The sequence below is a fragment of the Haliotis asinina genome, chromosome 7 (genome assembly GCF_037392515.1).
Source record: "Haliotis asinina isolate JCU_RB_2024 chromosome 7, JCU_Hal_asi_v2, whole genome shotgun sequence".
NCBI classification, from domain to species: Eukaryota; Metazoa; Mollusca; class Gastropoda; order Lepetellida; family Haliotidae; genus Haliotis; species Haliotis asinina.
Genome location: NC_090286.1, coordinates 39,141,413 through 39,168,730, shown reverse-complemented (window position 1 = coordinate 39,168,730; position 27,318 = coordinate 39,141,413). Strand labels below are relative to the sequence as shown.

General features: G+C 38.1%; 2 protein-coding genes across 4 annotated transcripts; one reads left to right on the top strand and one right to left on the bottom strand.

The window, feature by feature from the left end:
- Positions 1-1,924: 1,924 nt before the first annotated feature.
- Positions 1,925-15,614, top strand: LOC137290214 (transmembrane protein 214-B-like). The gene is made up of 16 exons (XM_067820953.1): positions 1,925-2,101; positions 3,156-3,340; positions 3,964-4,117; positions 4,762-4,893; positions 5,364-5,446; positions 5,580-5,685; positions 7,378-7,459; positions 7,976-8,117; positions 9,105-9,206; positions 10,057-10,148; positions 10,971-11,136; positions 11,251-11,368; positions 11,700-11,796; positions 12,278-12,446; positions 12,793-12,944; positions 13,847-15,614. Exons 1-16 carry the CDS (start codon positions 1,978-1,980, stop codon positions 13,968-13,970), a joined length of 2,028 nt encoding a protein of 675 aa, XP_067677054.1. The 5' UTR covers positions 1,925-1,977; the 3' UTR covers positions 13,971-15,614.
- LOC137290216 (deoxyribonuclease TATDN1-like) lies at positions 15,546-25,661 on the bottom strand. 3 transcript variants are annotated; one of them, XM_067820957.1, is made up of 13 exons: positions 25,539-25,629; positions 24,483-24,503; positions 24,221-24,265; positions 23,816-23,865; positions 22,956-23,019; positions 22,230-22,376; positions 20,834-20,876; positions 20,619-20,729; positions 20,505-20,520; positions 18,903-18,979; positions 18,349-18,419; positions 17,687-17,819; positions 15,546-16,017 (listed from the first exon to the last, which is right to left on the bottom strand). In XM_067820957.1, the coding sequence occupies exons 1-13, from the start codon at positions 25,573-25,575 to the stop codon at positions 15,912-15,914; spliced, it is 921 nt and encodes a 306-aa protein (XP_067677058.1). In that variant the 5' UTR covers positions 25,576-25,629; the 3' UTR covers positions 15,546-15,911. The 3 variants fall into 3 exon arrangements, with proteins under 3 accessions (XP_067677058.1, XP_067677057.1, XP_067677059.1); XM_067820956.1 differs by lacking the exon at positions 20,505-20,520 and having other exon boundaries at positions 20,603-20,729; XM_067820958.1 differs by lacking the exons at positions 20,505-20,520; positions 24,483-24,503 and having other exon boundaries at positions 20,603-20,729; positions 25,522-25,661.
- Between the last annotated feature and the right edge of the window lie 1,657 nt (positions 25,662-27,318).

The window sequence follows — 27,318 nt, the reverse complement described above, 5'->3', positions numbered from 1 at the left end:
ATGCATGCAAATCAAGTGTATGCACGGGCGGATACAGCCTTTTGAAAAAGGGGGGTGCAACCCCCGCAACACACCCCTCCAGATACTTTTTCGAGAAATTGGGTATTTTCTCCCATGTCTGTTTATGTACGAGTACTTGCATTTTTTAGGAATAACTAGCATTTTGTATACCCCCACTAGTTAAAAGAATTGAGTACTTTTACACAGTTTCTTATCCTTATATAGTAATTAACTACATATATACATATAAATGCATCTCAACAGACTAAAAGTTATTAGAACTTGTCATATTGTCAAACAGTTAGCAGCCATTTCTAAATACTGAACTTGGAAGTCATGTGACTATTGGAGTAAACTCGGGACAATGACTGCTGCTATATAATAGCATTATGTATTTATAGGTATCGCCTAATATTAGCTACTGCTGTTGTAGAGTTTGGGCGCCATGACAAACCATACGAATCATACGCAAGCCAGTTTAGTTACTTGAGTGAAGGACGCAAGGTATTATAGACCTATTGGTTTTTTGGGGATTCTTATGCCTTTTTTCACTCCCAGATTTGTAATTAAATGAGTAAATGTGAATTTTATTGAGTAAAATACGCGCCATATCTGGAGTTCTGCTTACATCTTATTTCAACATAGCTGATCCTTTGTCCAATATCGGACTTGTCTGGAACTCCTGTACGATAATTCCATTTGCAATGTACATACATTGGTGGACCCAAATATTTCACAATGTTTTGCTTATAATATCAGTCACCACACCAAAATTCAACCGATATTGAAGCAGTATGTTAAAGGTACTGAAAAAGTGCTCCTACCTAAATTATACGATCAGATTATGAAAAGGTTGTTGTCTCATACCAGAGGCGGTGGGGTAGCCTTGCGGTTAAAGTTTTTGTTTGTCACGTCGGAGACCCGGGTTCGATACCACACATGGGAACAATGTGTGAAGACCATTTCTGGTGTCATCCCCCGTGATATCGCTGGAACATTGCTAAAAGCGACGTAAAACTAAACTCACTCACTCAATTATCGCATGAACAATTTAAAACATGTCACGAACTTTGACTGTGCGAACCCCAACTCCTGCGTTTCAGTCCAAGTGAGCACTGCCCTCCAAAAAATGTATTGACGTCAGAATCCAATGATTCAAATGAATATTACGGTTATTACGGAAACGACGCGAAACGGACTAATACACCCCTATACCATTGTCTCAAGGGTATAACGATAATAGATGTATCTAAACTTTAAGAAATCGCGGGGGAAAATGTTTGTTACTTCAAGAAGAGGAACGTCGGTTGCTCATCTTACTTTCCCAAGGTTACTTGATAATCTCATAATTTATGGTCTCTAAATGAAAACTGGAAGTATCATGTTTTGACAATTCGGATGACTTTTGTAACTTTTGTGAGTTTATCATATGTCAGAATGACAAACTTGAAATTTGTAGCTAAGATACATAGTGTTTACTAACATGAACACGTTCATGTGCTCTATGCTATGAAATCTGTCGATCGGTTTACACACACGATGACTTGTAACGCTAAAAATGCCATCAATAAATGTACTGTCAGTGACGGGGTCTTAGTACTAGATCCTTTCATACAGTACTAAGACCCCCATCAGTACAGTATATACCTTGGTGACCGTTTCTAGCGTTACATGCACCAGGTTCTGTGTTCACATATAGATCTGACATATTTTCCAGTTACAGCGTCTACAAATTAATCGGGTCTGAATAGCTTAAATGACTAATAAAACTGCCAGCCGAATTATGACCCTTACTGACAACGACTATAAAGACACAATCCACATGCCCCGTGGCCAGTCTCCAAAATTAACGCGTGTAACGCTGCTTGCCAATCAACGCTGGCGGCGTAATACCTACCACGTGACAATGCGGAAGCGGAAATACGACTTTGGTAGACTTTTAAATCTTCAACACACGCAAGAGTCTCACATTGCAAGATGTCTACCACCGGTCAATGGGAAGTTGTTGGCAAGGCTAAGAAGGACAAGGCACCTTCTAGGCCAATGACTAAAACCCAAATTAAGCAGTTTGTTGAAAACATGCCAAGGATCGAAGATAACGGTAATAATTTTCCTTAGTGCAAACTTGGTTCTTGACACATGGTGAACGCTACATTTACATGATCTACGTCATCACCTGCGACTGTCAACTTCAGTTTTCACAGACACGTTTTTCAAAGCTGTTGACCATTTCTTAAACATGATTTGATTCCGGAAAAAGCAGCCGTGCATCGATTTCTGTCACCATAACACAGGGTTGATAAACAGTGAATACAGAGATTTAAATGATAAATCGTGTATTCAGTACCAGACCATCCGGTGTTTGAAATTGTCTTGTGTTGTGCAATATGCTTTGGTTGATGTGTCTCAGATTCGGAAAACACATGTTTTTTGTGATTAACTAGAAATTATTTTTAAAAGCATATTGGAAATTCGTTATTGATTTGTTAGTTGGAAAATGAAGTGAATTATTGTAATTATTATTTGTGAAAACCATGACCTCTATTCATTGCATAGTGATTATTTCTGACATAATGAATAACCGAAATTATCAGCATGATCAGTGTTTTTAGGTATATTTTACCACTGTCATGGTTATGTTCTGTACGAACAACCAGAATGACATTGATAGTTATCAAAATCACCTTTGTGACTGTCATATTGTCAGTTTACAGAATCCTAGATTCAACATGATTATGTATGGTCCTATGATATTCAGCACAACATCTATGCATGTTGATTTCACTAAAATTCAAAGGATACACACAGATAATTTCTGCAACCAATTTCAGTTTTGACACTGAAGCAATACAATTATACATAACTGTCTAGACTAGTACGAACAACCGCAAGATACATGCACATTGCTGTATATGCTGTAACAATGAACACAACATCAAACTTCATTTCATGTTAACATATTTGCTTGATTCATTTGTTATGAAATAGACAACATTGTTGATATTTATGCTGTCTACTAAACATGGTGACAAAGACCAGAACAAAGACCTTGTATTAAGATCAAAATACAAAGCCATTCTTTGGTAATGATAGTCTTCATTTCAATACACCACCGATTTTTCCATGTATGCATTTTTTTATTTTTCCATTTCCAGATCCAGTGAAAGAGTCGCATTCAATATATGATGCATTCATTGCTAAGGAGAAAAAGGCTGATGATCGTGGAAACAATGTAAAGACCAATGGTGTATCCAAGAAGGTCACACAGCCAAAGAAGAAGAAAGTGGACACAGAAAAGAAGGAAAGCAAGCCAAAGTCACTCGATGAGGCAGTTGCTAAGGTACAGATTTCTAGTATGGAAAATCTCAACACGGTATCTTTAATTGTCATTTACATGTTAATACACATTGATATCGTTTTGTGAAAAGAACAACTCAAGCATAACCACTTGAACTTTAACATCTACCATGTTTTAATAAATACAAAATATTGTATCCTTTATGCACATAAACAAAGCATAGGAAAGGGTGCAAATAATATTAAGTCTACAGTGCCTTGTGGAAGCAAATGAATATGTGCAAGTTATTGAAGTTGATGAAATGAAGGAAGTATATGAGTTTGACATGATTTTTCTGTTGTTTCATCTTTCCTAAGGTAAACAATCAATGTTCAGACAGTTCCCTGCCCAACTTAACTGTTAACTTCAATTATGTTTATAGCAGTGACATCCCTTTATATTTTTATATGGACTGTGCTTGGCGTAAGAGGTGGCAAAGGGGTTAGGGTGGTCAAGACTTGGTTGACACGTGTCATCGGTTCCGAATTGTGCAGATCAATGCTCATGTTGTTAATTGCTGGATTGCAAACTCGATTATTTGCAGACCTCTGCCATAGAGCTGGAATATTGCTGAGTGTGGCATTAAACTGAACTCGCTCACTCATGATAAAACCTTTTCATTGCAGATTGATAAGGCTGATTTGCAACTGATATTTAATCAGTCACATGAAAGCTTTCCAGAAAATCCTGATGTATGGCTGAAAGATTTGGCATCATTCTTGAATCTCAAGCTGGAAAGAGTCCCTGAAAATGATGCTGTTTTCAAGGATAAACCGAAAGGTATTCAACATTTTTGTTATCTTTAATAAGAGAGAGCATATATGACCAATTGGTCTGCGTCAACCCTGCTTCCTCTGTCCCTTATTCTCCAAGCTCTGCTGGTTATTTGTTGTCGACCTCCTGATTACAATCTCTGGTGTATCAATGACGTTCATGCTCTGATGGAGTTCATTAACATAGTTGATCTAATGTTCTGTGGGCTTTGTCATTTGAGTTTTCTGCCTTGTTAACTAGTGATATAAGTGAAATACTGTTCAAAGTAATGTTAATTGTTATTCCCGTATCACTTCCGAGAATAATCTTTCCTACTGAGCTGTGATAACATCGCATCTACATCAAATGTAACATCTGTTTCAGTAATGAAGTTTTCAATCCATAAAACATGTCCCCCTTCATCATACCAGTTTCGTAATGCAATTTAAAGAAGTCAAATTAATGTCATTAACTTTAAACAAATTGTTTAGTTACCATAAAATGTCAAGCAGTTTTGTTTGTAACTAATCCTGAGATGATAACCTTAGGGATTTTCATAGCTATATAAATGCAGAAGAAATTGCCCATTTGGCCCATCAGATTTCTTTATATTCTGTACACAGAACTATTTTATTACACAATGACATGTATTCCTATTTCGTCATACCTAGATTTCCCCTTGTGTAAGTTGAGCAAGAGCTGCCAGGAAGTTTTGATCTCCTCCATGAAGAAATGTTCAGAACAGACACTGGAGCATCTCTTCTACCACTGTGTACAAACTATGCTGAGTGAGGCTCAGAAAGGTGAGTAATGCTGCTTAGATGTATGTTTTGGATGTTAGTAAATTTTCGTATGTTAACCTTCATGTAGCTGTCCTTGATGCTGGCACGTATTGTTTTCTATCATTTGGGAAAATGTTTGTGAGTTGGTAGGACTGTAATGATTCAGTCCCATATTCACTGAATAGAATTGTATCCATTCATGAATAAAGTTAATTTTTCAAGATCACTAAATTCCAGTATTCATTTCAGTTGGTATAATACTGAGTTTTGTCAGATCATTTGAACCATGATCGTGTACATCAGTCAGCTTGTGTGCATAATGGGAGGAAAACAGGTTTTTCTTGGTCACCCATTCAAACAGTTAATACAGTTTTCTATATTATTTTGGGCCTTTGGAATTTTGTGTGTGAAGGGACTGATCTTGACTTGATAAGAAAGCTGATGCTGCTTCAAATAGTGTTATCATGGTAATGGCACTGTGTTTGTTCCAGGATTGGCAACCTATGGCTACAGGATGTTCCTCCAGTCCCTGGCCTTCCACAAACCAGATATCGCTCTCTCCAAGTTCCCACAGGTGAGTTCAGGTTTGGTCTTTCATACCGATATGATACTGCAATGAAATATTAAGAAAAACTAGCTATTGTCAGTGTATACATTTATCTTGCTACTTGATATCTATATGACCTACATAACCATGGTGACTTCAGTACCTGGATCTGCTCAAGACCCACCACAACAGACCTGTCCGATGTCTGAGTATTCTTTGGGCTCTTGGCCAGGCTGGTGTGAAGAGGCTTAGATGTGGTCTCAGAGGTTGGTAACTAATTTCTATGATACTCTGTTAAAGATCAGATTTGCGTTTTTTGAAGTCAATATACCATTTTGCATGTTTAAAGGTCACATGCAACGTAAAATAACCTTTCAGAATCTGATACCTTTCGGTATGCACTTACCAATTATGCCAATTCAAGCTATAAAGTTGAAGAAAAAAATGCGACGAAAAAAAAGCCTGCGAAATCGGAGTTCAAACGATTCACTAAATTTCCCCTAGCGCTGGGGGAAAAAGTGGTTTCAACAGCTGTGCTGCGCTGTGCCCATGACGCTTGGGCAGTGAATATGTTCGCGGAGCTTGAAACAGTGTGTCTGCCCGGAGTGTGAGGTCGTGAGCATAGTCTTATCTTGGTTGTGTACACAAACAAGTAAATAATCTACTTGTTACATAAAAAAACATGTTGATTGTAGTAAGCAGCCTCTGTCACAGAGAAACCTCAATGTCTGGTTTATTGACACCTATATGTCTGCCTGTCTCTCTGCTAACGACAGTATGCAATACACAGCTTCAATCATTGACTACATGCAATTTGAACTTAACGCCTATCAGGCTATACGCCATAAACAATATAAATTGATTTATGACTCGTGCGCCCGAGTGCTGTCTTTGCCACATTATGTAATTAGACAGGTGTGATACTTGTACACATGACATGTTTTTATGTCTGTGGGTTGCAAACAAACTATATCCATTTTTCTCGGATGACTGGATCTGACGGAAAATGGTGCAAACTCTTGTCAGTTTCAAGTCCTGCTTTGTACTTGGACGAATGACAGTTTCTAGCCGCGCAGTAGTTCACCATCTCTACTGAGATGATTTTTTACTGGATCAAACACAAATTCAGAGAACATGTATCTACAAAACCCAACATGTGTATATACATTCTTTATGGATAACAGTTTCTTCTAGTGCATATGATTTTGTTTGACAATGATGTATGAATCCATACTGAAACGACGCATCAAGTACAGTAAAAGAAGTTGTTATCCATAAAGGATGTCACTTTCTCGTCACTCGACATACTTCATACTGTCATGAATAATTGATAACTGTATTTTAATTATGTTTGATTTTTGGGTTGCATGTGACCTTTGAGTAGATGAGGTTGTCTCTATACACTTATGGTATTCTATATTTTGTGCAGCTTCATTTACAACCTGTTTTATATTCTGAGCTACTTAGACTAATTCCAATTTGTTGGGACCTGTGAAGGTCCTAGGTAGAATAGGCCTTCAACAACCCATGCTTGCCATAAAAGGCGACTATGCTTGTCGGAAGAGTCGACTAACAGGATTGGGTGGTCAGGATCGTTGACTTGGTTGACACATCTCATCGTTTCCCATTTGCGCAGATTGATGTTCATGCTATTTATCTCTTGATTTCTGGTCCAGACTCTGTTATTTACAGACCACTGCCATATAGCTTGAATATTACTGAGTGTGGCATAAAACTCAAATCACTCACTCACTCACCCACCCAATTTGTTGTTGCATACAGTCATAAATTATTGTAATATTTTTCAGCCATTGTTGGAAAATTTGGGAAATTATGTCAAATCCTTGATTCATTCAGTATCTGATATTTATTTGTGATCTGAAAAATCATGTGTAAACAGATACAGAATGTCTGTTTGATCGCCCTGATTAATCGTCTAAAATACCCTGTTATTTTAGTATGGTTGGATCTGATGATGCCAGCCCTGGGTTACCGTTCCATTGCTCCTTACTGTGTGGAATACTTAGAGAACTTGTTCAGGTGAGAGACATTCTGTATAAGAGACTTCATTCAGTATCATTAGTAATGCTTACAGTTTGAAACTCATAATAATGTGGTTGAAAGGTAGCATGGATACCTTTGTTGGCTGCATTTTCCCATTTCTGTGTAGTGAATACATGATAAACATATATTGATTATTCTGATGAATAAATGGTATCAGCCAGGGAAAGTCAGGGACTTTCAAGTAAGCATCACAGATATCCATTGATCGCAGTAGGTTAATCAATATTTCACTGATTAACATTTTATTAGAGAAAATGAAGAAATACATGGCACATAACCTACAAATAATCAGGCACCCTATTATTCAAATGAAGTCGAAGGATGATGTAATGAACAGTTGATGACATGTCATTGTTTCCATAGTAACATTTCATGGCATCCACATACCAAAAAGTGTTGAGAAATGGTTAAATGCTGATGTGTAAGCATAAAAAATAATAACACAATCATTCATGGGTATTAGTTGTCATCGTTTAATTTCCTCCTTACCAGCTGGCATAAAGAAATGCGTCCAGCATTTGGATCCATGTCCCTACGGGACTACTTCCAAGTCCTTGACATATTGTTCAACCCTGGCACCAACATACAAGGAGATCTGAGGAAGAGGCTTCAGGCACAATACCCAAAAGTGAAGGTGAGAAGGATAAGTTGCTAGATAAGCCTATGTCTTTGGTGCATTATTTTGGTGTACTATTAACTCTAACCAAATTCAAGACCAGTGTTGTATATTTAAGCAAAGGAAGTTTTCAGCACTCATGATGTGAGTTTTCACTAAATCTGAGAAGCAACACTGATATTCTGACAGCTTCTGCATGTTCAGCAGGACTTTGTTATATATTAAGGGCAGTTACATATTGTATTACTGAAAACTGATGTTAATCCTCATTAATGAACTCTCCATCACTGATTAGATTCTTTTGATAATCATATTTCCTTTTAGTATTTCTACTGGTTAACCAGAGCTCACACTAAACTGCCTCAATCACACTTCCTAGGAGGTAGTTTAAATGGCTTACCATGACCTCTGGGATTGACTTGGGCGGTGATATCGCGATTTTCTCGCACCAATGCTAGTATAAATCACACTCAAATTTATCTGCAGCGATTTAAAATTGCGTCCTGCTTGCCTGTACAATTTGAAATAATTAACGTTATTAAGCGTCTAAATCTATTTTAATGAGAAAGGCTTTGTTGTTACTTTGTTCTATCAAAGATATTCCTGTTACTTTCTCGCTATTTTTAACCTTCATGACATAATTTACATGATGGAACTTCATACATCGTTACACAGTCCTGTACAAAATGAGTTGCATGGCAAAGACATATGGGAAACTCTGAACCTCACAGTAATGTGTTGTTTATGCAACTGTGTGACATGTTCGGAAGTTGTGTTCTATTGTATTATCATGCCTCCAAAAAGCGATGCTTAAATTTTTAAAGACTACACATGAAAGTACATTTGTTGTTTATTTCTTTTCTAGTGAACAATCATGAACAGGTAAATCTCATAAGATTTGAAAAAAATCTCATTTGTTTTGGTCCCTCATGAGATTTTATCTCACATCTTTCCTGAGCCAGGTTTATCGCTGTGACCTACCTACAACTTTTATTCCTGTTGTAGACCATAGCGTTTGGAGAAAACCCAGCCAAGTCTTTGAGAAACTTCTTCCCCTCATTTCTCTCAAGGGCATCCCCTTCATGTGTCCCACAGCTGAAACATGAGGTAAGCAAAAAATCCATTACATCATCATGTTCACAGATTTAACTTTGAGCGTGTAACATGTCAGAGCATTTTGTAATTCACTGGTGGAATTAATCCAGCAAACTAATCCAGCAAACTTGGAGGTGCCGGGATCGAACCCACCTGTGACCGGGTGTGAAAAACCTTGGAGTCAACTTTATGTTCACTCTTTCAGTGTTGTCACGAGCCCTAGTGTGCAGTACTGAACCCTGTGCACTTAAAAGAACCCACAAATCCATTGTTAGATGACCAGATGGTGGCCACACGAATACATGCAAACACCTAGTTGCAGGTACTGCAATGTGCAGTAAACATGGACAAAGTACTGTGACTATCTGTCCCAGTCCAGACAGCTGTGAATTTGTACCTCGTAAGAATGGGGAAGCCACATGAACTCGGTGCGCCTGGTAGGCTGCAAGAGTTGTATGATCCCCAGGGAGTTCAGATTGAAAGAACTATGTGTCGCTGTGATGTACATCCAATGATCAAGGGAAAAAACAAAGCGCCCTTGAGCAGTTGAACCAACTGGATATCGGCGCTATACAAATGTGTAGTAGTATGGATCACAGGACTGAGTACTTGTTTTCGACACTGTGGCTCAAGCAGTGTTAAGCCTAACTAAGTTAGGTGTCTCAAGCTGTGATATTGGTGGAATATTGCTGAAAGTGGCTAAAACACTCACTCACTCGCTCACTCGCCCGCCCACCCACCCACCCAATAGTGAAACTAAAGTTACAAGGGAAACAGTTTGCAAGTAATGTGTTTGAAAACCATACAGTCAAGTTATTTATAAAAATGAAAGGAATCTTCAGATACTGTTTCTACTCCCCAGCTGCTGGCTAACTTGGTGACATGTCTGCTGACAGATAAGCTGTCCTTTTCAACATGGTGTCAGATGTACACAAAACATCTGCCACAGTCAGGGTAGGTCACTCAAATTAATTTGTTTCATATGTTATTTTACATAATCCAGGAAGACTCATGTTTTCTTGCTGTGTAAAATGTTTGCATGAGGCATAGTGTTGTGAAGCTGTGGCATATTGGTATTTTTATCCCCGTGGCATGTAATGTGACGGGGATATAGTCGACGCCTCGTCTGTCTGTCCGTCCATCTGTCCGTAGTCATTTTGTTTCCGGAGCATAACTCTAAAACTGTTCAATATTGTTAGACCAAAATTGATAGATATAATAATCTGAACCTATGGTTGTGCCTTTTCCTATTTACAGATTGATATTGTTATTTTTCCATGGAATGTCTACCGATGGGGTGGGCTTCGTTTCCGGAGCATAACTCAAAAACCATTCAATATTTTTCTGCAAAACTTGTTGGATATATCAGTCTGAACCTATAGTGGTGCCTTTTGATATGTACAGGTGTTTGTGATTTATTTTCTCGGTTTCGATGTAAACGATTCGGACTTTGTCTCAAAATGGAGGGATGGGCTTTGTTTCTGGAGCACAACTTGAAAACCATTTGATATCTTTCAACAGATCTTGACAGATAGATGAGACAGATCTTGAAGTGGTGCCCTTTACTGTTTACAGACATATGACATTTATATTTTTCATGATGTCCAACGGAAATGATTCAGACTTAATCTAAAAAGACATCCAGTAATTGTCAGATGATTTGTCCTTTCAGATATGGGGGACCGGGAGATATGTCATCTTCTGATGACTCTTGTTTAAATCAAGAAAACATGTCATGATATATTAGGTCTTGATCCTTTCCCTGTGGCCTTTCAGAGTCCTGCTGGAGCACATCAACAGTAACTGGGACACATTAAACAAGAAGGTGGACAAGAAAATGTTGAGAGAGACACTGAGGTCCTTCTCTGTGACAAATGATGAGATTGCATCCCAGAGCCGCAGCGTCCCAGACGGCCATGAACACTGTGCTGTAGTCTGCAGGGTAAGTTGTCAGTTGTCAGAAGCTGCACTTGGGAAACATACTTTAAAATAAATAACATGTATCATGGCTATATTGGAATAAGGATAATGTTGGTGTTGTTGCTGTGATTTTCAGGAGCTGCTACTGAAGTTAAGTCAGAGTCCATTTCCCTGGTTCTATCTGATATTCTCCATTGTCCTTGTCATTGGAGGTATCGTGGGATATGACATATACACCAGCCCCAGTATTGAACGTAAGTTGTGATTCGTTTTGGCATATATTTTTGCAGTGGTGTAACCTAATGGTTAAAGGTTCGCTGGACATGCCAAAGATCTGGGATTGATTCTCCACATAATTGCTGGAATATTGCTAAAAGTGGTGTAAAGCCATACTCAGTCAGTCTTGGTAGTTTTTGTGTCAAATCAAAATAGGTTCTGACTATGTTTTATAGTAGCTATTGGTCTTGTGAGCATGGCCCTTAAATGACAAAATATAGAACCATCAATAATAAGATATCTCAGTTTCCGTAAGGCTGAAGGGTGTATTAAGCACATCATGTGAACCAGATCTCTGTATTTCTTAAGGCTCTCGAACGGTGATGTTCCTGAACAAGTATGGTATCTTGGCTGTTCTGGAGCAGGCCTGGAGGAAGATACAAATGTTCTTCTCTAAAGTGATTGGGTAAATACAGCGTCTTCATTGCATGATAAAACAGCATGTCTTAATGTGTTTAACAGCAGTATGCATGTTATTGTATGAGACATTCACCTGTCATGGTAAGTTTGATATTGTACTCTGCTGTCCCTGCTAGTTGGCTGTCTAAATAAAATAATCCAGTGATTGTCTTCAGAAAAGATGTGAAATATTAATAAGGGTGACTGGCATCTCTGACCACCAGACTGTGATGGTCACCTCATTGGAATAATTAGTTAAGATGTAACATGGGGGCGGTGGGGTAGCCCAGCAGATAAAGTGTTCACTCGTCATGCCGAAGACCCAAATTCGATTCCCCATATGGGTACAATACATGAAGCCCAATTCTGTCGTTCATCACCATGATATTTGCTAGAATATTGCTGAAGCAGCATCAAATTCACTAAGATTTAACATGAAAGAACATTTCCCTCCCCCTCACAATAATGACCACTGGTCATATTTACAGGTGGCTGAGGGAGAATGTACCACTGATGTATGCTACTGTATGTGAGAAAGTAGGCCCATATGTGACACAAGCTTGGAGGAAGTCATCTGAGTTTTTTCTCTGGGCCATCGACTCCAGCAGACCCTACAGGCAGTATGCTGTGGCCAAAACAATTCAAGCTGTTGAATGGGTAGGTGGTGTAAGATATGCACAATTCAATTCTGACTGTATAGAACACTTTACAATACCAACATGTTTGCTGAAAGTGATCTTATTTAACATAACCAGTGATGGCTGTAAGGCCATGTTAAAGGATGGGAGATCTGATCAGCTAACTGATACAGAAAACTTTCTTCAGTGAGGCTATAATCTATATGATATTGTGTAATCATTATCCTCATGGTCTTGATTGATGTTGAAAATACAAACCAAAAATTTGCCAGGACATGCAGTATTATGCAGAGAAAGTTTCCTTGATGTTTCCTTCAGAATCATTAACAACAACAAGCGTACATCACAGTCCTATTTACTTTCAGCTTCACTCGCTGAACCCTGACTTCTGGTCAAGGCTTGGAGGATACTTATGGCTGTTTTGGGGATTTGTGAAAACCAACTCATTATGGTTATGGAAATACATCTTGCACATAGCAGGCATTGTGTATTCCTGGTTGTTACAGAACGTCCTTGTGTAAGTAATCCATAGTTCCCTATGAGAAACATGGATGTTGGATGACTTCATTGTTGTCCCCCGTCGCAACGCGGAAAGGGGGACTTTGTATTCAGCAGTGTGTGTACGCATGTCCCCCAATTCTTAACATGATGTCTGATGAACTGTTGGACCCAGTGTCTTCAAATTCGATGAATGTGTGTAGCTCCTTGGAAGTGTGTTGTAACCTAAGGCTTTATGAGCAGCCCAGGAGTGTACTACATATTCACCATTGACACCCACAGGTTTTCCTTGACCCCACATGGGTATAATGAGTGAAGCTCATTTTCAGTCTTCTGCAGTAATATTGCTGGAATATTGCTAAAAGCTGTGTAAAACTCAACTCACCCTCCCTGAATCTGTGATGGTGTATAGAAATGGTGGTCAGTGTGATCAAGTTTCTAGGTCAGTCAGCACTATAACCATGCACAGGGTCTTCACCATAGTGGTTAACATCTGAGATTTGCATCACTGATAAGTTGACACACACACATATAACTGGAAGAGTGCTAAAAGCTGTGTAAAACTCAACTCACTCTCCCTGAATCTGTGATGGTGTATAGAAATGGTGTTCAGTGTGATCAAGTTTCTAGGTCAATCAGCACTATAACCATGCACAGGGTCTTCACCATAGTGGTTAACATCTGAGATTTGCATCACTGATAAGTTGACACACATAAAACTGGAAGAGTGCTAAAAGATGGGTTGAACCCAATTCTCTCACATAGCCAGAATCCCTGAATTTATTCAACTGGTGAAGCATATTCGTGAATTCTTTGTACTTTAATTATAATGTTTGGAAACATGTAGGTTAAGTTATGTCAAGCTCCTATACAAGTCATCATGTTTCTTGTTTTTCATTTGTTGCTTTTTGTCTCTCGCAGGGGAAAGTTTACTCCTGAAAATATTCAACAAACAACATCTTGGAGTCTTTCTGTTGTGCAGAACTATACAGTTTCATTTATGGGCTGGTGTGGCAATGTTTTCACACAAGTGACAGCCAATTAATCCGCAGCTTTGGAGGAGGAGGAAGATGCAGCTCGTCTTGTTGCTGGTGGTTGGGTTCGCTAGCTCCATCTATCAGCACTAGCTTTGAAAAGCAGATATGTGGAGAACATTTCTTCATCAAAAGAATGTATTTATTACATTTAATTGTTCATGTTCTTTTCTCAGTGCATGTTTCTTGTTCCTCATGTTTTAGTTCATATTCATATTGATGAAAGTTGATATTCATTACCCATCACGTTTCAGGTGATAGCGAACTTTCAAAAATTCTGATATTAGTAACTTGTTTCAGACATGTCAAGCTGATCTACTCAGAAACATCATCATGTTATTTCCAGCAAAATAGATGGGTTTTTTTTGTTATTAATCTATCTTTACAATGGCCAGTTTTTATTTATGTAGAACCATCACTGATTTGTTATTAAAGTTTGTTTTATCATTCTAGAAAGTTAAAGTAATCACTGAAAGAAGTATTTATATCTTTTTTGTAAAAACATTTTTAGTTATGGTCACAAAATTATAGTCATGGTTTCTCTGACCACTGTAATAAGACTTAAATTTCATCAGGTAAACATTTTCAGAACATACATAATTATTGCTGAGTGCAGAATTAAACAATGAAAAAAACAGAGTTTATCTCGAAGTACGATGATGCATTTTGTGTTCACTATAGTTGAATTGAATTCTAATTGAATTGAATTGTTATCTTGTGGTCACTGTTTAAAACATCACAGTGCTATTACCTGACTATATGCCTAAATCATAAGGTATGATTTCCTGACATTAAATCATGTAAGTAGCAAAATGTTTACCCTTCCCTCAGTTTGACATAAGATTTTCCAGTGTTGAGGAAGATAGTGCAAACATCATTATCGGTCTGAAAATTACTTTGTAATTATTGCTTGACAAGCAGCCCATCCTCAGCAAGATAAATTAACACTCCCTGTGGTCTTGGACCATAGTGCTAATTATGTAGGTTGCAGCATATTAAAGAAAATAATGTGCTTCCAAAATTACAATGTTATTTAGGCACTAAGCCTCTGAGCAGTATCTAGTCATGAATATGCAGGGTGTTTGTGTTTGTATGACAAGTATGTATCAGGTGATTATACCCTGAAACTTGAGCTGATTCATTTTGTAATTTGCACCCCAGAATTTTCTTACATTCAGTTTTAGAAAATATTCACTTAACTTTCATTTTTCATTTCGATGCTGAACTACATTTCTATGATATTTAGTAGATGTGAAATTTTGGCTGTCTGTGCCATTGAAGAGAAACCTTTTCATGTGTAAATGTTTCCTTTTAACTTCATTACCAGTTACTCATTCATTTGTGAGTCATTCCATGCTCCATACATCATTTGTGTGTGTATAATAACATACTTTAGAATATAAAGTGTAACAGTGAGAACTGTTTAAAATTAACTTATGTGGCATGCATGTTCTAGACAGTGTTCCAGTGGAATATTATTTTTCGGATTGGTGCCAAAGATATTTACAATGAAACATTTATCAGTATGAGAAGTGGCAGATATGTGTTAAGTTCAAATAATTTGTAATACAAAATAACACATGTTGTTTGATGCAATTATATTTTATTTTGTGTTTGTATAAATGTTGAAAATAAAAGACATTTTCCATATTTCAGCCTATTTCTTCACTTTTTCTTGGGGGAAAATCAACTTCTGTAGTTACTGATGACATCGACAAAAGATACTGCAAAACAACTTTTCCGGATTATATGTCATCTTGTTACCCCTTGGATGCCTTGGACACCTTTTAGTCAACCTCAAAGACTTGACAACAACTCAGGCAAAAACCCAGTTCACTTCCAAAGCTTTCAATAAAGTTTCTTAGACCTGAAATGTTGTTACACACAGGGCTGGTCTGTGCAGATGGGAGCATCATATTAATATCACAGATTGGCTGCAAGACCTGCTGTCATCAGCTGTGATCAGGGAAGAAGAGTTTCTGAGTGTTTTCATACATGGTCTCTGCTAGTTGCCCGATGTGCTCATTTCTTGCTCCTGCCATCACTTCCAGCACTTGTCTAGGAGGCAATAAGAATGTATGCTTACTTTATTATTTATCATTTTCATCAGTAAACATAACAATCTGCCATGGCAGATTCAGAAACAACATTGTTAGCCTAAGAAAATTTCAGGGATTGGAAAGTAGTAATGTATGAGGCATCATTTTAAGTACACTCTCTTAATTACCAACATTTTTAACCTGAAATATTTCCTGCAAATAATTTAGGAACCACAAGATGTTATTTAACAGTGTAAAAAATTTGAATGCTTAATACACAAAAAAGCAATCAACACCAAGACAATGGCCAAACACAGATTTGATTCCTCTAGCAGACCAAAAGGAATGCATCATTCTTAAATGAACTGGTTGAATTCCCAGCAGTCAGTAACTGAGCCTGACCACCTCATTAGTTGGCTAAGGATGTTTTGCTCTTCAGTATCTGTCTGAATGATGTGTAAGGTTTTGAACTGTTGTTGACACTATCATAGCAAAGGACACTAGAAACAGGCTTCACATACTGAACTTGTGTTTTCTGCCATTAGGCTACTTTACTCCCCAACTGTCTGAAGTAAATTCAATGAGGCATCATCCACATGGTAAAGATACAAATAGTGAAGGCGTAACCGGCTCAATGTATCAAAACATACCAAGTGGCCTTGTTAACTAGAAATGTGCACACAAAGAATCACCAGCAAGCCTGGGTTCAGATTATGTGGTTGGAAAGATGAACTATGTCAAAATGCTCTCTGTTTTATTTTAAGTTTAACATCATTCAGAAATCCTCCAGTTATCTGACCCAGTCTGTAAATAATTGTGTCTGAACCAGACAACACAATGAGTGAATTAGTGAGTGAGTTTAGTTTTACGCCACACTCCAGCAATATTCCAGCTATATGGCAGTGGTCTGTAAATAATGGAGTCTGGACCAGACAATCCAGTGATCAACAGCATGAGCATCGATCTGCGCAATTGGGAATTGATACTGTGTCAACTAACTCAGTCAGCCTGACCACCCGATCCCATTAGTTGCCTCTCACAACAAGCATAGTCGCCTTTTATGGCAAGCATGCGTTGCTGAAGATCTGTTCTACCCCAGGACCTTCACGGGTGAACCAGACAATACAGTGATTGACATCATGAGCACAGATCTATGCATCTGGGAAAATATGACCATCATCAAACGAGTGAATGAGGCTTTACCACATGATCCCTATTGTTACCTCTTTAGAGAAGCACAGGCTACTGAAGACTAACTCTGATCACAGGTATATGAACTATCTGTTTTTTCAGCATACTATAGCTCATTTGGCTCAGAAGCTCACCAATTAATTGCAAACTAACTCACAAACTGATAAACTTAAAATACTCAATGAAATCAAAACATCATACCAACTCTGTGAAGTTTTTGCACAATATTTATCCTAAAACTATACAAATGTTTTAAAAACGTCAAAAATATTGACACAGTTCACTGTTATGAGAGAGGAGCGCAGAGAATGAGACAGCCAAGTGTTGGAGAAGCATGTGCACGAGTGCCAAGAAAGTTATTTATTCATTAACCTGTGCTGTGCTGCATGGTATGATGTTCGGAGGAGGATGAGCGTTTTATCGAGTATTTTATGTTTTCAAGTTTGAATGCGATTCATCAGTCTGCGCTAAACAGACTCCGACAGTTAGTGACTCACATTATATGTGCAGGCTCATTCCTGCCCTTGATACAGGATCCCTTCTCCCACCTCTCTTTCTTCTTGGAGGGGAAGGACGTCTTCACATACTTAAAACCTGCATGTGTCTGCCTCACATCACACCAAGGGGCATCTGAAGAGGTTTTTGGTTTAGTACTGTTGTCCAACCATTTGAAGTAATGAAATAAAAGTGACTGATTGTGTTTTTACATTTCATTCATATCAAAACAGGGGACTCCAAAGCAGGCAATGCCCTAACACTTCGTACTCTGTCAATCTAAACCTGACCTAATCTAGTCACTCACTGTGTTATAAGGAAAGAAAACCACTAACAGATTTAGCAAATTATACTTAGTATTATTCCTAGAAGTTTGCAACAGATGTACACCAAATGAATGAAAATTCATGTATGTACAACTACACCAAAATCTATGGTATTTAATAATAAAACCGAAAGTAGAACACACATATAATTCGATATTTGTGTTGCCTATACATCAGGACCATGCTAAGAATGTCACAATGAACACATTTCTTACTTTTTGGGCCAAAAATTGAAATAGTGAAACTTATCTAAGTTGAAGCCTTTCTGGTTATTTTTCTGCAGGTTTAGTTAAGCTCATACTGCAGATATATATTGATTTCTTCTATCCATGATTTACCTGTTTCTATCATCAGGCGCTCTGTTGGGACTGCACACATTGCTTCAATGTTTTCTTGTGTTTTCAAAGAGCTGAGATGAAAAGTTGTGTGTTAGGCAAGAATTAAACATCTGTCTTATGTAAATGTAACATACATGGAAAAAATAAATGTTGATATTGTATTTTATTTCATTTTTACTTTAATGTGCATGCTAGTTTCATCATTTTAGTGCAAACAGATAAAAGCAGGTGACTGAATGTCTGTCAACAAGCTCTATAACTGATTTTTCAGTCTGGCCAAAAGACATGAAGATATCTAATTTCTATATCCAAACATATTCAGATGAGTGAATTCAATGGCAAAAGGATGATAGCCAATAAGTTGTTTCATGGCCCCCTCAGTCACATTATATCCTTTCTGCCAAACCGTTTTTGCAAAGCAAAATACCTAAATGCAAAAAATCTACTCTTTCTTTAGGTTCCAGTCTGTATTTTCCCACAAGGAAACTAGTACACTTCTGGTGCTAGGTTACGCGAAACTACTGGAACTACCAGCATGCTTAGAAAAGTCTCACCAGCCATTGATTCCTATATACAGGCCCTGGTCCAACATTGCAGCTGCCTCCTCCTTTGTCCCTGTGAAGGAGTGGACCTGCAATGATAGGAAAGACGTCTGTCATCCTAGATGCCGACGGTCACATTGCTATTTAAACAATACACTATATAAACAAAATTGTAAGCGTATAATCGCCAAAAAAAGTGCAATATTTTGTACTTGGGTTTACCTCCCTCAAAACGAAGCAGCTGCAATACTGAACTCAGTCAGGGCTGGTGGATGTGCAATCATATGTAACGATGCCTTTACACTGGCCACTGGTTCGTTTGCCGATATGCATAGCCGGCTCTTTGTTTATGGCTTATAACCCCGACTGTTAAATGTGTGTGGTCAGTGATTGAAGTTGTGCATTGCATATTGTCATTAGCAGACAGGCAGGCAGACAAATAGGTGTCAATAAACCAGGCATTGAGTTTTCCCTGTGATAGAGTCTGCCTGTCACAATCAACATGGTTTTTTTTAATGTAACAAGTAGATTATTTACTTGCTTATATACACAACTAAGATTAGAATACTGCTCACGACCTCATACTCCAGGCAGGAACACTGTTTCAAGCTCCGCAAACCTATTCACTGTGTACGCGTATTGAGCGTAGCACAACATAGCTGTTGAAACCACTTTTTTCCCCAGCGCTGGGTGAAAATTAGTGAATTGTTTGAACTCTAATTTCATCGCATATGTTATAGGTTGAATTGCCATTCTTGATGATTTGTTTCACTAAGTGCATACCGAAAGGTACCACAATCTGTAAAGTTGTGTTTTACACTGCATGTGACCTTTAAATGAATAAGGTTTTGACATATCTTCTGACTGAAAGTAGGAAAAGACACCAAAAGGCAGGCCTGTATAAGTCAACCACAAAAAATCACAATAAATCTCTCTGATAGAGATAGGTAGTGACCCAAAGAGCAGGAATATTTAATACAGCTGGTCATGTGACTCTCGAATGTCCTCAACAGATTTTCATGGCCAAAGAAGTTTGATAAATTATCAAGCTGAACTTTTGAAATCTGGTGGAAAACTTTTTATAAAGTCTACAAAATTCAGAACTAATGCAAGATATGTTGGCCATTGAGCTAGTACTAGCAAGACAAGCATTGTAAACCAAAAGTCACTGTGTGGTGATTGGTTGAAAAACATGATCAAATAGTATTAGATTCCTGGAAACTGCAAGACAATCGCAAACAATTGTTTTGCTGTGTAATCAACAGTGGTGACGTCATTCAAATCATATTGTGACGTAAAATCAGAATGACATCACAAATGAGCAGCTCCAGATGCTACCATGGAGACCAGCTGAAATGGCCAGCTGATGACACGTCACTGCTGTGCCCATACTCGATGTAAACAAGTGCAGACAGTAAAACCGTTTGGTTTACCTTTTTGTTGAGTTGTTGATTTGAACCCTCCAGCTGATGTCATCGGTTCCAAATGTATTACCATGCTTCAAATACTCAGTAACACCTGGAAATTGGCCAACACATGATGTTTAGCAAGACAAGCAATCTCACCACTCCACCTATGAACCTGTCCCTGTACTAGCAAGACAAGCAATCTCACCACTCCGGCTGTGAACCTGTCCCTCTACTAGCAAGACAAGCCATCTCACCACACCGCCTGTGAACCTGTCCCAGTACTAGCAAGAAAAGCAATCTCACCACTCCGCCTGTGAACCTGTCCCTGTTTCTGCTGATGATGTCCAGGAATTCTGTGCTTGAATTACGACAGTGCAGAAACATTGGCAGATGGATTGCTTCAGTGATGTCAAACTGCTTCTCAAAATACCTGAAAATAGTGGTAAGATTCTAAATGCTTGTTTCCCCTGAACATGATATTGTCTTTTTGTTAACAATAATTACTGTTAGATATCAGTAATGACATGTACTCACTTGAGTTGTGTCTCTCTGGGACAAAACTGTAATCTATCAAAATCTGAAAACAAGACAAGCACAGTTATGTTACTTTGTTCACCTTGGAAGTATGACTCACTTTTTGATCTGTTAATGAGAAACACAACTGTAATGAGAAATAGTTATAATGAGAAACAGAGCTGTTATGACAAACAGCTGTAATGAATACAGAGCTACATTGAGAAACAGAGCTGTAATGACAAACAGCTGTAATGAATACAGAGCTACATTGAGAAACAGAGCTGTAATGAGAAACAGCTGTAATGAATACAGAGCTACATTGAGAAACAGAGCTGTAATGACAAACAGCTGTAATGAATACAGAGCTACATTGAGAAACAGAGCTGTAATGACAAACAGCTGTAATGAATACAGAGCTACATTGAGAAACAGAGCTGTAATGACAAACAGCTATAAAGAAAACAGAGCTACATTGAGAAACAGAGCTGTAATGACAAACAGCTGTAATGAATACAGAGCTACATTGAGAAACAGAGCTGTAATGACAAACAGCTATAAAGAAAACAGAGCTACATTGAGAAACAGAGCTGTAATGACAAACAGCTATAAAGAAAACAGAGCTACATTGAGAAACAGAGCTGTAATGACAAACAGCTATAATGAAAACAGAGCTACATTGAGAAACAGAGTTGTAATAAGAAAACCGAGCTGTAATGAATCTGCATCACTGAAACACAAGTCAGTTTTAAGGTATTTCTATGGAATACAATAACCTTCCCTTTTCTTTGAAAAAGTGAAAACTACCTCTACATCGAAGAAATGTAATTATCTTATTCATTTCTATTCAGCAAATCTAGAAATATTGATAACTGGAAACCACTACCAGTGCTCTGAGGATATGTCTACATTACACACAATGAATTTCATATGAATGTACTCAGACAGACAGACAGACAGACAGACAGACAGACAGATTTATTTTCAGTACTTCTAGTCCAAGGGTCCACTATACAAAATGCTATCACATCCATATATAATGTTGTACATGCCGTATATATATAACAATTACAGTGTTTGTAGTTTCAATAACATCTGGTCAAGTGCAGTAACAGTGTTTACCAGTGCTGCGGTTAACGGGAGGGAAGGTCTCATCTAATATCTACATCTCACACAAACTGATACAGAAATGTAGGCACAATGTTAACATAACATTGTTGATGCTTGAATATTGGTACTATGAATAAAATGCATTCCATATTCCAATATCAGATCTGTTTCTTAATTTCTTTATACCGAGGAAACATACATGGTAAACCAGTGTGTATATATGTACTATGATATGAACTAAGTCATCCTAGAACAATGAACCTCCATGTAGATGTTGGTTATATAGTCACTAGATAGATGCCCCTACCTAGTCCACACTCGCCAACTGCCACCACCTTGTTCCTGTTCTGAGAGATCATCTCCATGAGGTCAGCAAGATACTTGTCGGGGTCACCACTCTTCTCAAACTCCTCACACCTAGTTGGATGACAGCCCACTGTGCTGTACAGGTTATCTGCAATACAAACACTACCATCTTACACTAATACCTAGCATAGTGCAGCCAACCCATCAAGAAACAGATAGCTAATTCATGCACAACTGGGAGCCTATGATTATCTCTATATTTGGATCAAAATCAGTCTACAAAGATAAGAAGTGTTTACAGGATATGGTAACTGTTCCAACCTACAGGACATGGCCTGTAACTGTCTACAACCTACAGTACAGGGTCTGTAGCTGACTCAGTGTATATGACATGACCTGTAACTGTCTACAACCTACAGGACATGGCCTGTAACTGTCTCAATCTACAGGACATGGCCTGTAACTGTCTCAATCTACAGGACATGGCCTGTAACTGTCTCAACCTACAGGACATGGCCTGTAACTGTCTCAACCTACAGGACATGGTCTGTAACTGTCTCAATCTACAGGACATGTCTTATAACTGTCTCAACCTACAGGACATGGCCTGTAACTGTCTCATTCTATAGGACATGGCCTGTAACTGTCTCATTCTACAGGACATGGCCTGTAACTGTCTCAATCGACAGGACATGGCCTGTAACTGTCTCAACCTACATACACACACCATTTGTCTTGGCCACCTCCAGAGCTTCAGCAGCATCCTTCAGAGAGCCACCTGTGATCATGATCTGGAAGTGAGAGCAAAAACGTTGGTTCACTCTGCAGTAAGTGACATTGTGTCTACCGGGGTATTAATAAGTCTGGACCAGCACATGACACCCTCATCAATACTTCACTCAGGATGACAACACTATGTTCTTCCATCAAATCTACCTAAATTCAACTGTATGTAATACTGACATTGGTCATACACTGCTCAAGGTGGACAAATGAGTGAGTGAGTTGGGTTTTACATCAGTTTTAGCAATATTCCAGCAATATCACAGAAGGGGACACCAGAAAAGGGCTTCACACAATGTACCCATGTGGGCTTTCAGCATGAGGCATGAACACTTTAACCACTGGTCTACATCACCACCCTGGAGGACAAATGAGCTCAAGTCCATGATTTCCTACCTGGTATAAGTATGTGGCACATGTTGAAATATTTCTGTCTGTGAGACACAATTGCAATAAGAATGATGATTGGCTTAGCACTGAGCAGTGACCTGTCCTGCGAACCAGGATATGTCTTTCATTGGTCAAAAATAACAGCGTATATATTGACAGGTAATGAATACAAACCTATAAAGTAACAGTGATGGTCCACTGCATACCTCATTACTGAATAAAGCCATCTCATGCACTCACTCTTCAAAAGAGAAATTCAGGAAACTCTAATAGGATTGTACTCCATAACACTATAACATAACACCTTCCAACTCTCATGCTGTATTCTTTTGCACAAATAGAGTGAAATGTAGCTGCAACCATAATGAGATAGTAAAACACCCTTGTATCTATTTTCAAGATCACAGAGGTTACCTTCTGCAAGCCACCATCGAAGGCCCTCTGCAGTACATCCATGAAATCATCTGCAGCAAATGAGATAGCACCTTTTACTCGCAACCAAGCAGAGAGAGTTGTCAAACGTCAAGTCAAGTTTGTTTCTAAAGTGAGGAGGCCTCACTGTTGCATACATGGGAGACACTAACATGGCATACTAGGAGGATATTTTGTCTGACAAGCATTGCTTTGTACACACAGATAGTTAAGTTGATCAGAATAGATTAATTATTTGTGGACACTTGGAGAGTGCCTTTATGCTTTGTTAATGAATCTGCTACTGGATAAGTATTCATGGCAAATTTGAAGCGACAATATTTCGTTTGAACTCATTGTATCAGCTGCATTATATGTTACAAGATCAGAGCACTTTAAATAACTTACCTTCATGCTTCTTGGATCCATGGTAAACTCCTCTGAATACTGGATCTAGGTACAATTCATGGTGAACAAAAGTTATTCTTGAAACAGGAGAAGAGGCTGAGAGATTTTCACTTAATTTACAAACTTATTTGTGTATGAAAACAGTTAATAGATGGTAAGAACCTTAAGAATGAAAAATTATTGAAGAGTTCACCTAAATCCAAAAATTAGTTTTAACAAAATAAATATATGTTAAATAATTATGGTCTGAGGTAAGAATTACCTGTCAAGTTGGCTCCAATATCTAGATGTCCAGAATGAAATCAAAAGCATATGAACAGTTGCACATGGGTTGAATACAACAAAGTTCCAGACATAGACAAATAAATGCAGACCAAAATTAGTACAATCTTTTGTAAATAATTCATGTGTTGTTAAAGCCACATTGTGCAATATTCCAGCGACATCAAATAATCAAGTCATACCTGATTGACATGAGCATTGTTCTATTCAAATTAGGTGACAATGAAAAACACTGTGATGTGACATAGATGTTTTCTGATTAGGTTTGATATGCTGGGGCAACCAAACACACTAGCACCTTTAGAGCAGTTGTGACATTCACAAATGTTTGGTCTAGATTTGTATTCCTAAAATTCTGATCAGTGATAGGGGTGCTATTGTTCAATAAATACTAGTATCCTTGTGTTGATGAATTTGGGATACTTAAGAACACCCGTTATTTTATCTCAAATACAGTGTATTCATGACCAATTGTAAAACATGTAACTTATTTAAAATAATCTTAACTCAAACATATGCCGTCATCCAAATATTTACAATGTATGTTTGACAGACAACTCTTCTCATTTTACCGAGAGTAAGCACTACCGTCCGAAAACATTTGACATCCGAAATCAGTGTATTACTGTTACTAACAGTATTAGACGATACCTATAATATGCAACCCATGTCCAACTTTTTTAAAAATAAAATCTATTTTGATTAGTATATCTGTAACTGGCTTTGTTGTTTATTTCACTGGAGGCAATATTTTAAAACAGACTTGGATCCCTATTCCAGGTGATGGGGATACATTCATGCCATGTCATAAAAGAGCTTTAAATGGCACCCATTCGATCATATAGCAGCTAAGTAGGACGCTTCTGTCTGTTTTCAGGTTGGTTAGCTAGCACACACCTTGTCGGTGGATTTTTTCATATTCTGAGTACCCTTATGAACATGTGTACTGTAACTTGTAGTTTTGTTGTGTACGTTATGCACGTGTACTACATGTCACTACTTCAATGAGAATTGTATACGTTTAATCTCTAATTACCAATAAACTTATAAAGATGTCTTGCTACAGCAGCCATGATAAGCACTTAGGAAACAATCCCAATAAAATACTACACTTTCCACGTTTTGAGTCAAGTTCCAGGGGAGGCCACTCTCAACATTTAGTATTAGATACATACCGCTAATATATTTTCGCCGTGTCTGACGTTGCTAATGAGTGAGTTGGATTTAAGGCAGCCTTGAAAAGCTTCACGTATGTCAGCTAATTTCGGACGGTAACCCCCAAAACTCACCAGAATACAAAAGAAATAGGCTGAGTGGAAAAAACCCCAAAACATTCATTTTAGTAGGTAAGGAGGACAAGTCTGAAAAAAAATATCGTTCCTTCCTTCGGAGGTATACAAAGTATTTCTCTGGTGATAAAATATGTCCTGCTTGCCTACCCCGTTGGTTATGGTAAGTTAAGTTAAATTAAAAAGGCACTGTACTTCTACCAGATCGTTTAATATTTATAGTCGTCAACCTAACTTTTAGGACAGCACAGTATCTTACACAAAGGGTATTCAACTTTAATTCACCCATTTAATAATGATATCTCTACGACCTAAGTAGGTGTTGAACTTCAAAACTTTATATCAACTATTAAAGATTTAATAACATTAATTGTCACAAGGGAGTACTGGCAAGTAATTGAACAGGTATCAACAATGTCACTGTGGTAATCCCGTCCATCCTTGGATTTGGCCCCGAAAACAACACGTGACATCCAGAAAAGAACTCTAAGTGAAAACCAGTATGAAGAATTGAGTCCCTCTCCTTTCTGAGAGGTATTCTGTTGTTCCCGGCATCTTGATGCTGCCATTCAGTGTTCCAAATTTAGGCTGACGGACTATTCATGTTCAAAAGCCATAGCTTTTGAATATTCATATTTAGATAGGTATTTTCATTTCATAACTATTTTGATCCCCACTGAAACAACTGGAACGTTAAAATGTCATCGTACAATTAAAGTACTAGAATGTTCAAAGGTTTAGCTTAGACTGCAGTGTACGAAATAGTTTCGAAATATTGCACTCCACTCGGACTTGCAATGCCTGAAAGTTACCAGCCCACAAAATAATTCTCTAGCCAAAAATCTGAATGTAGAAACTAAGCATAAGATTACAAATAGGTAATAATTTTGCATGACCTAAACGTGTATTATGACCTATCACGTCGAAGAGAGTGATATTTATTTAAGAATGACCCAGGAGAGTCGGACCAGTGACTGTGAAGATTTACTGGCCCGAGTGCATTTATACAAGTTACGGGCCAGCGGGGGAGAGGGTATTTCGCACACTGGCTTTTTGTCCAATTGCTGTGGTTCAAATGGATGCCCACTTCTCTTCAGATGAAACACTGGACGTATAACCCTTTCTTACACTCCCTGGATAAATATAGCTTCTTATATGAGTGCATATGATTAAACTGTTTCACGAAACAAATGATGATATGCTCACATTTCCTGAGTGATGGTTTTGCGCCTCTTTTAGAGATAGTACAGCAATATAACGGCAGGGGACAAAAGAAATTGGCTTCACAAACCCGATTCTTTGGTATTTGTCGAGCAATAACACACGAGACCATATGAACAATGATTTTGTTACTGACGTATGCAAATAAAACCATTGCATGCTCTCTCTTTACGGATATAGAAATAGTCCCAACTTGCCACGACCGCTCCTCTCTAGAAAGCGGGTCTGTCGCCTGTATTGGTATACTGGGGGAATATCTATCGTTGAAGTCAATGTTAAATCATTAACGTGGTTAATATGGGTTAT

Bases quoted from the DNA above. Each gene is read 5' to 3' on its own strand.
- LOC137290216 (XM_067820956.1), bottom strand. From the start codon at position 25,575: ATGGCTGCTGTAGCAAGACATCTTTATAAGTTTATTG. The intron at 24,266-24,482 runs GTAATTCTTACC...AATTGTACCTAG, and splicing joins TATTGGAGCCAACTTGACAG to ATCCAGTATTCAGAGGAGTT. The intron at 23,866-24,220 runs GTAAGTTATTTA...CATTTGCTGCAG, and splicing joins TGGATCCAAGAAGCATGAAG to ATGATTTCATGGATGTACTG.
- LOC137290214 (XM_067820953.1), top strand. From the start codon at position 1,978: ATGTCTACCACCGGTCAATGGGAAGTTGTTGGCAAGGCTAAGAAGGAC. The intron at 4,894-5,363 runs GTGAGTAATGCT...TGTTTGTTCCAG, and splicing joins GCTGAGTGAGGCTCAGAAAG to GATTGGCAACCTATGGCTAC. The intron at 12,945-13,846 runs GTAAGTAATCCA...TGTCTCTCGCAG, and splicing joins TTGTTACAGAACGTCCTTGT to GGGAAAGTTTACTCCTGAAA.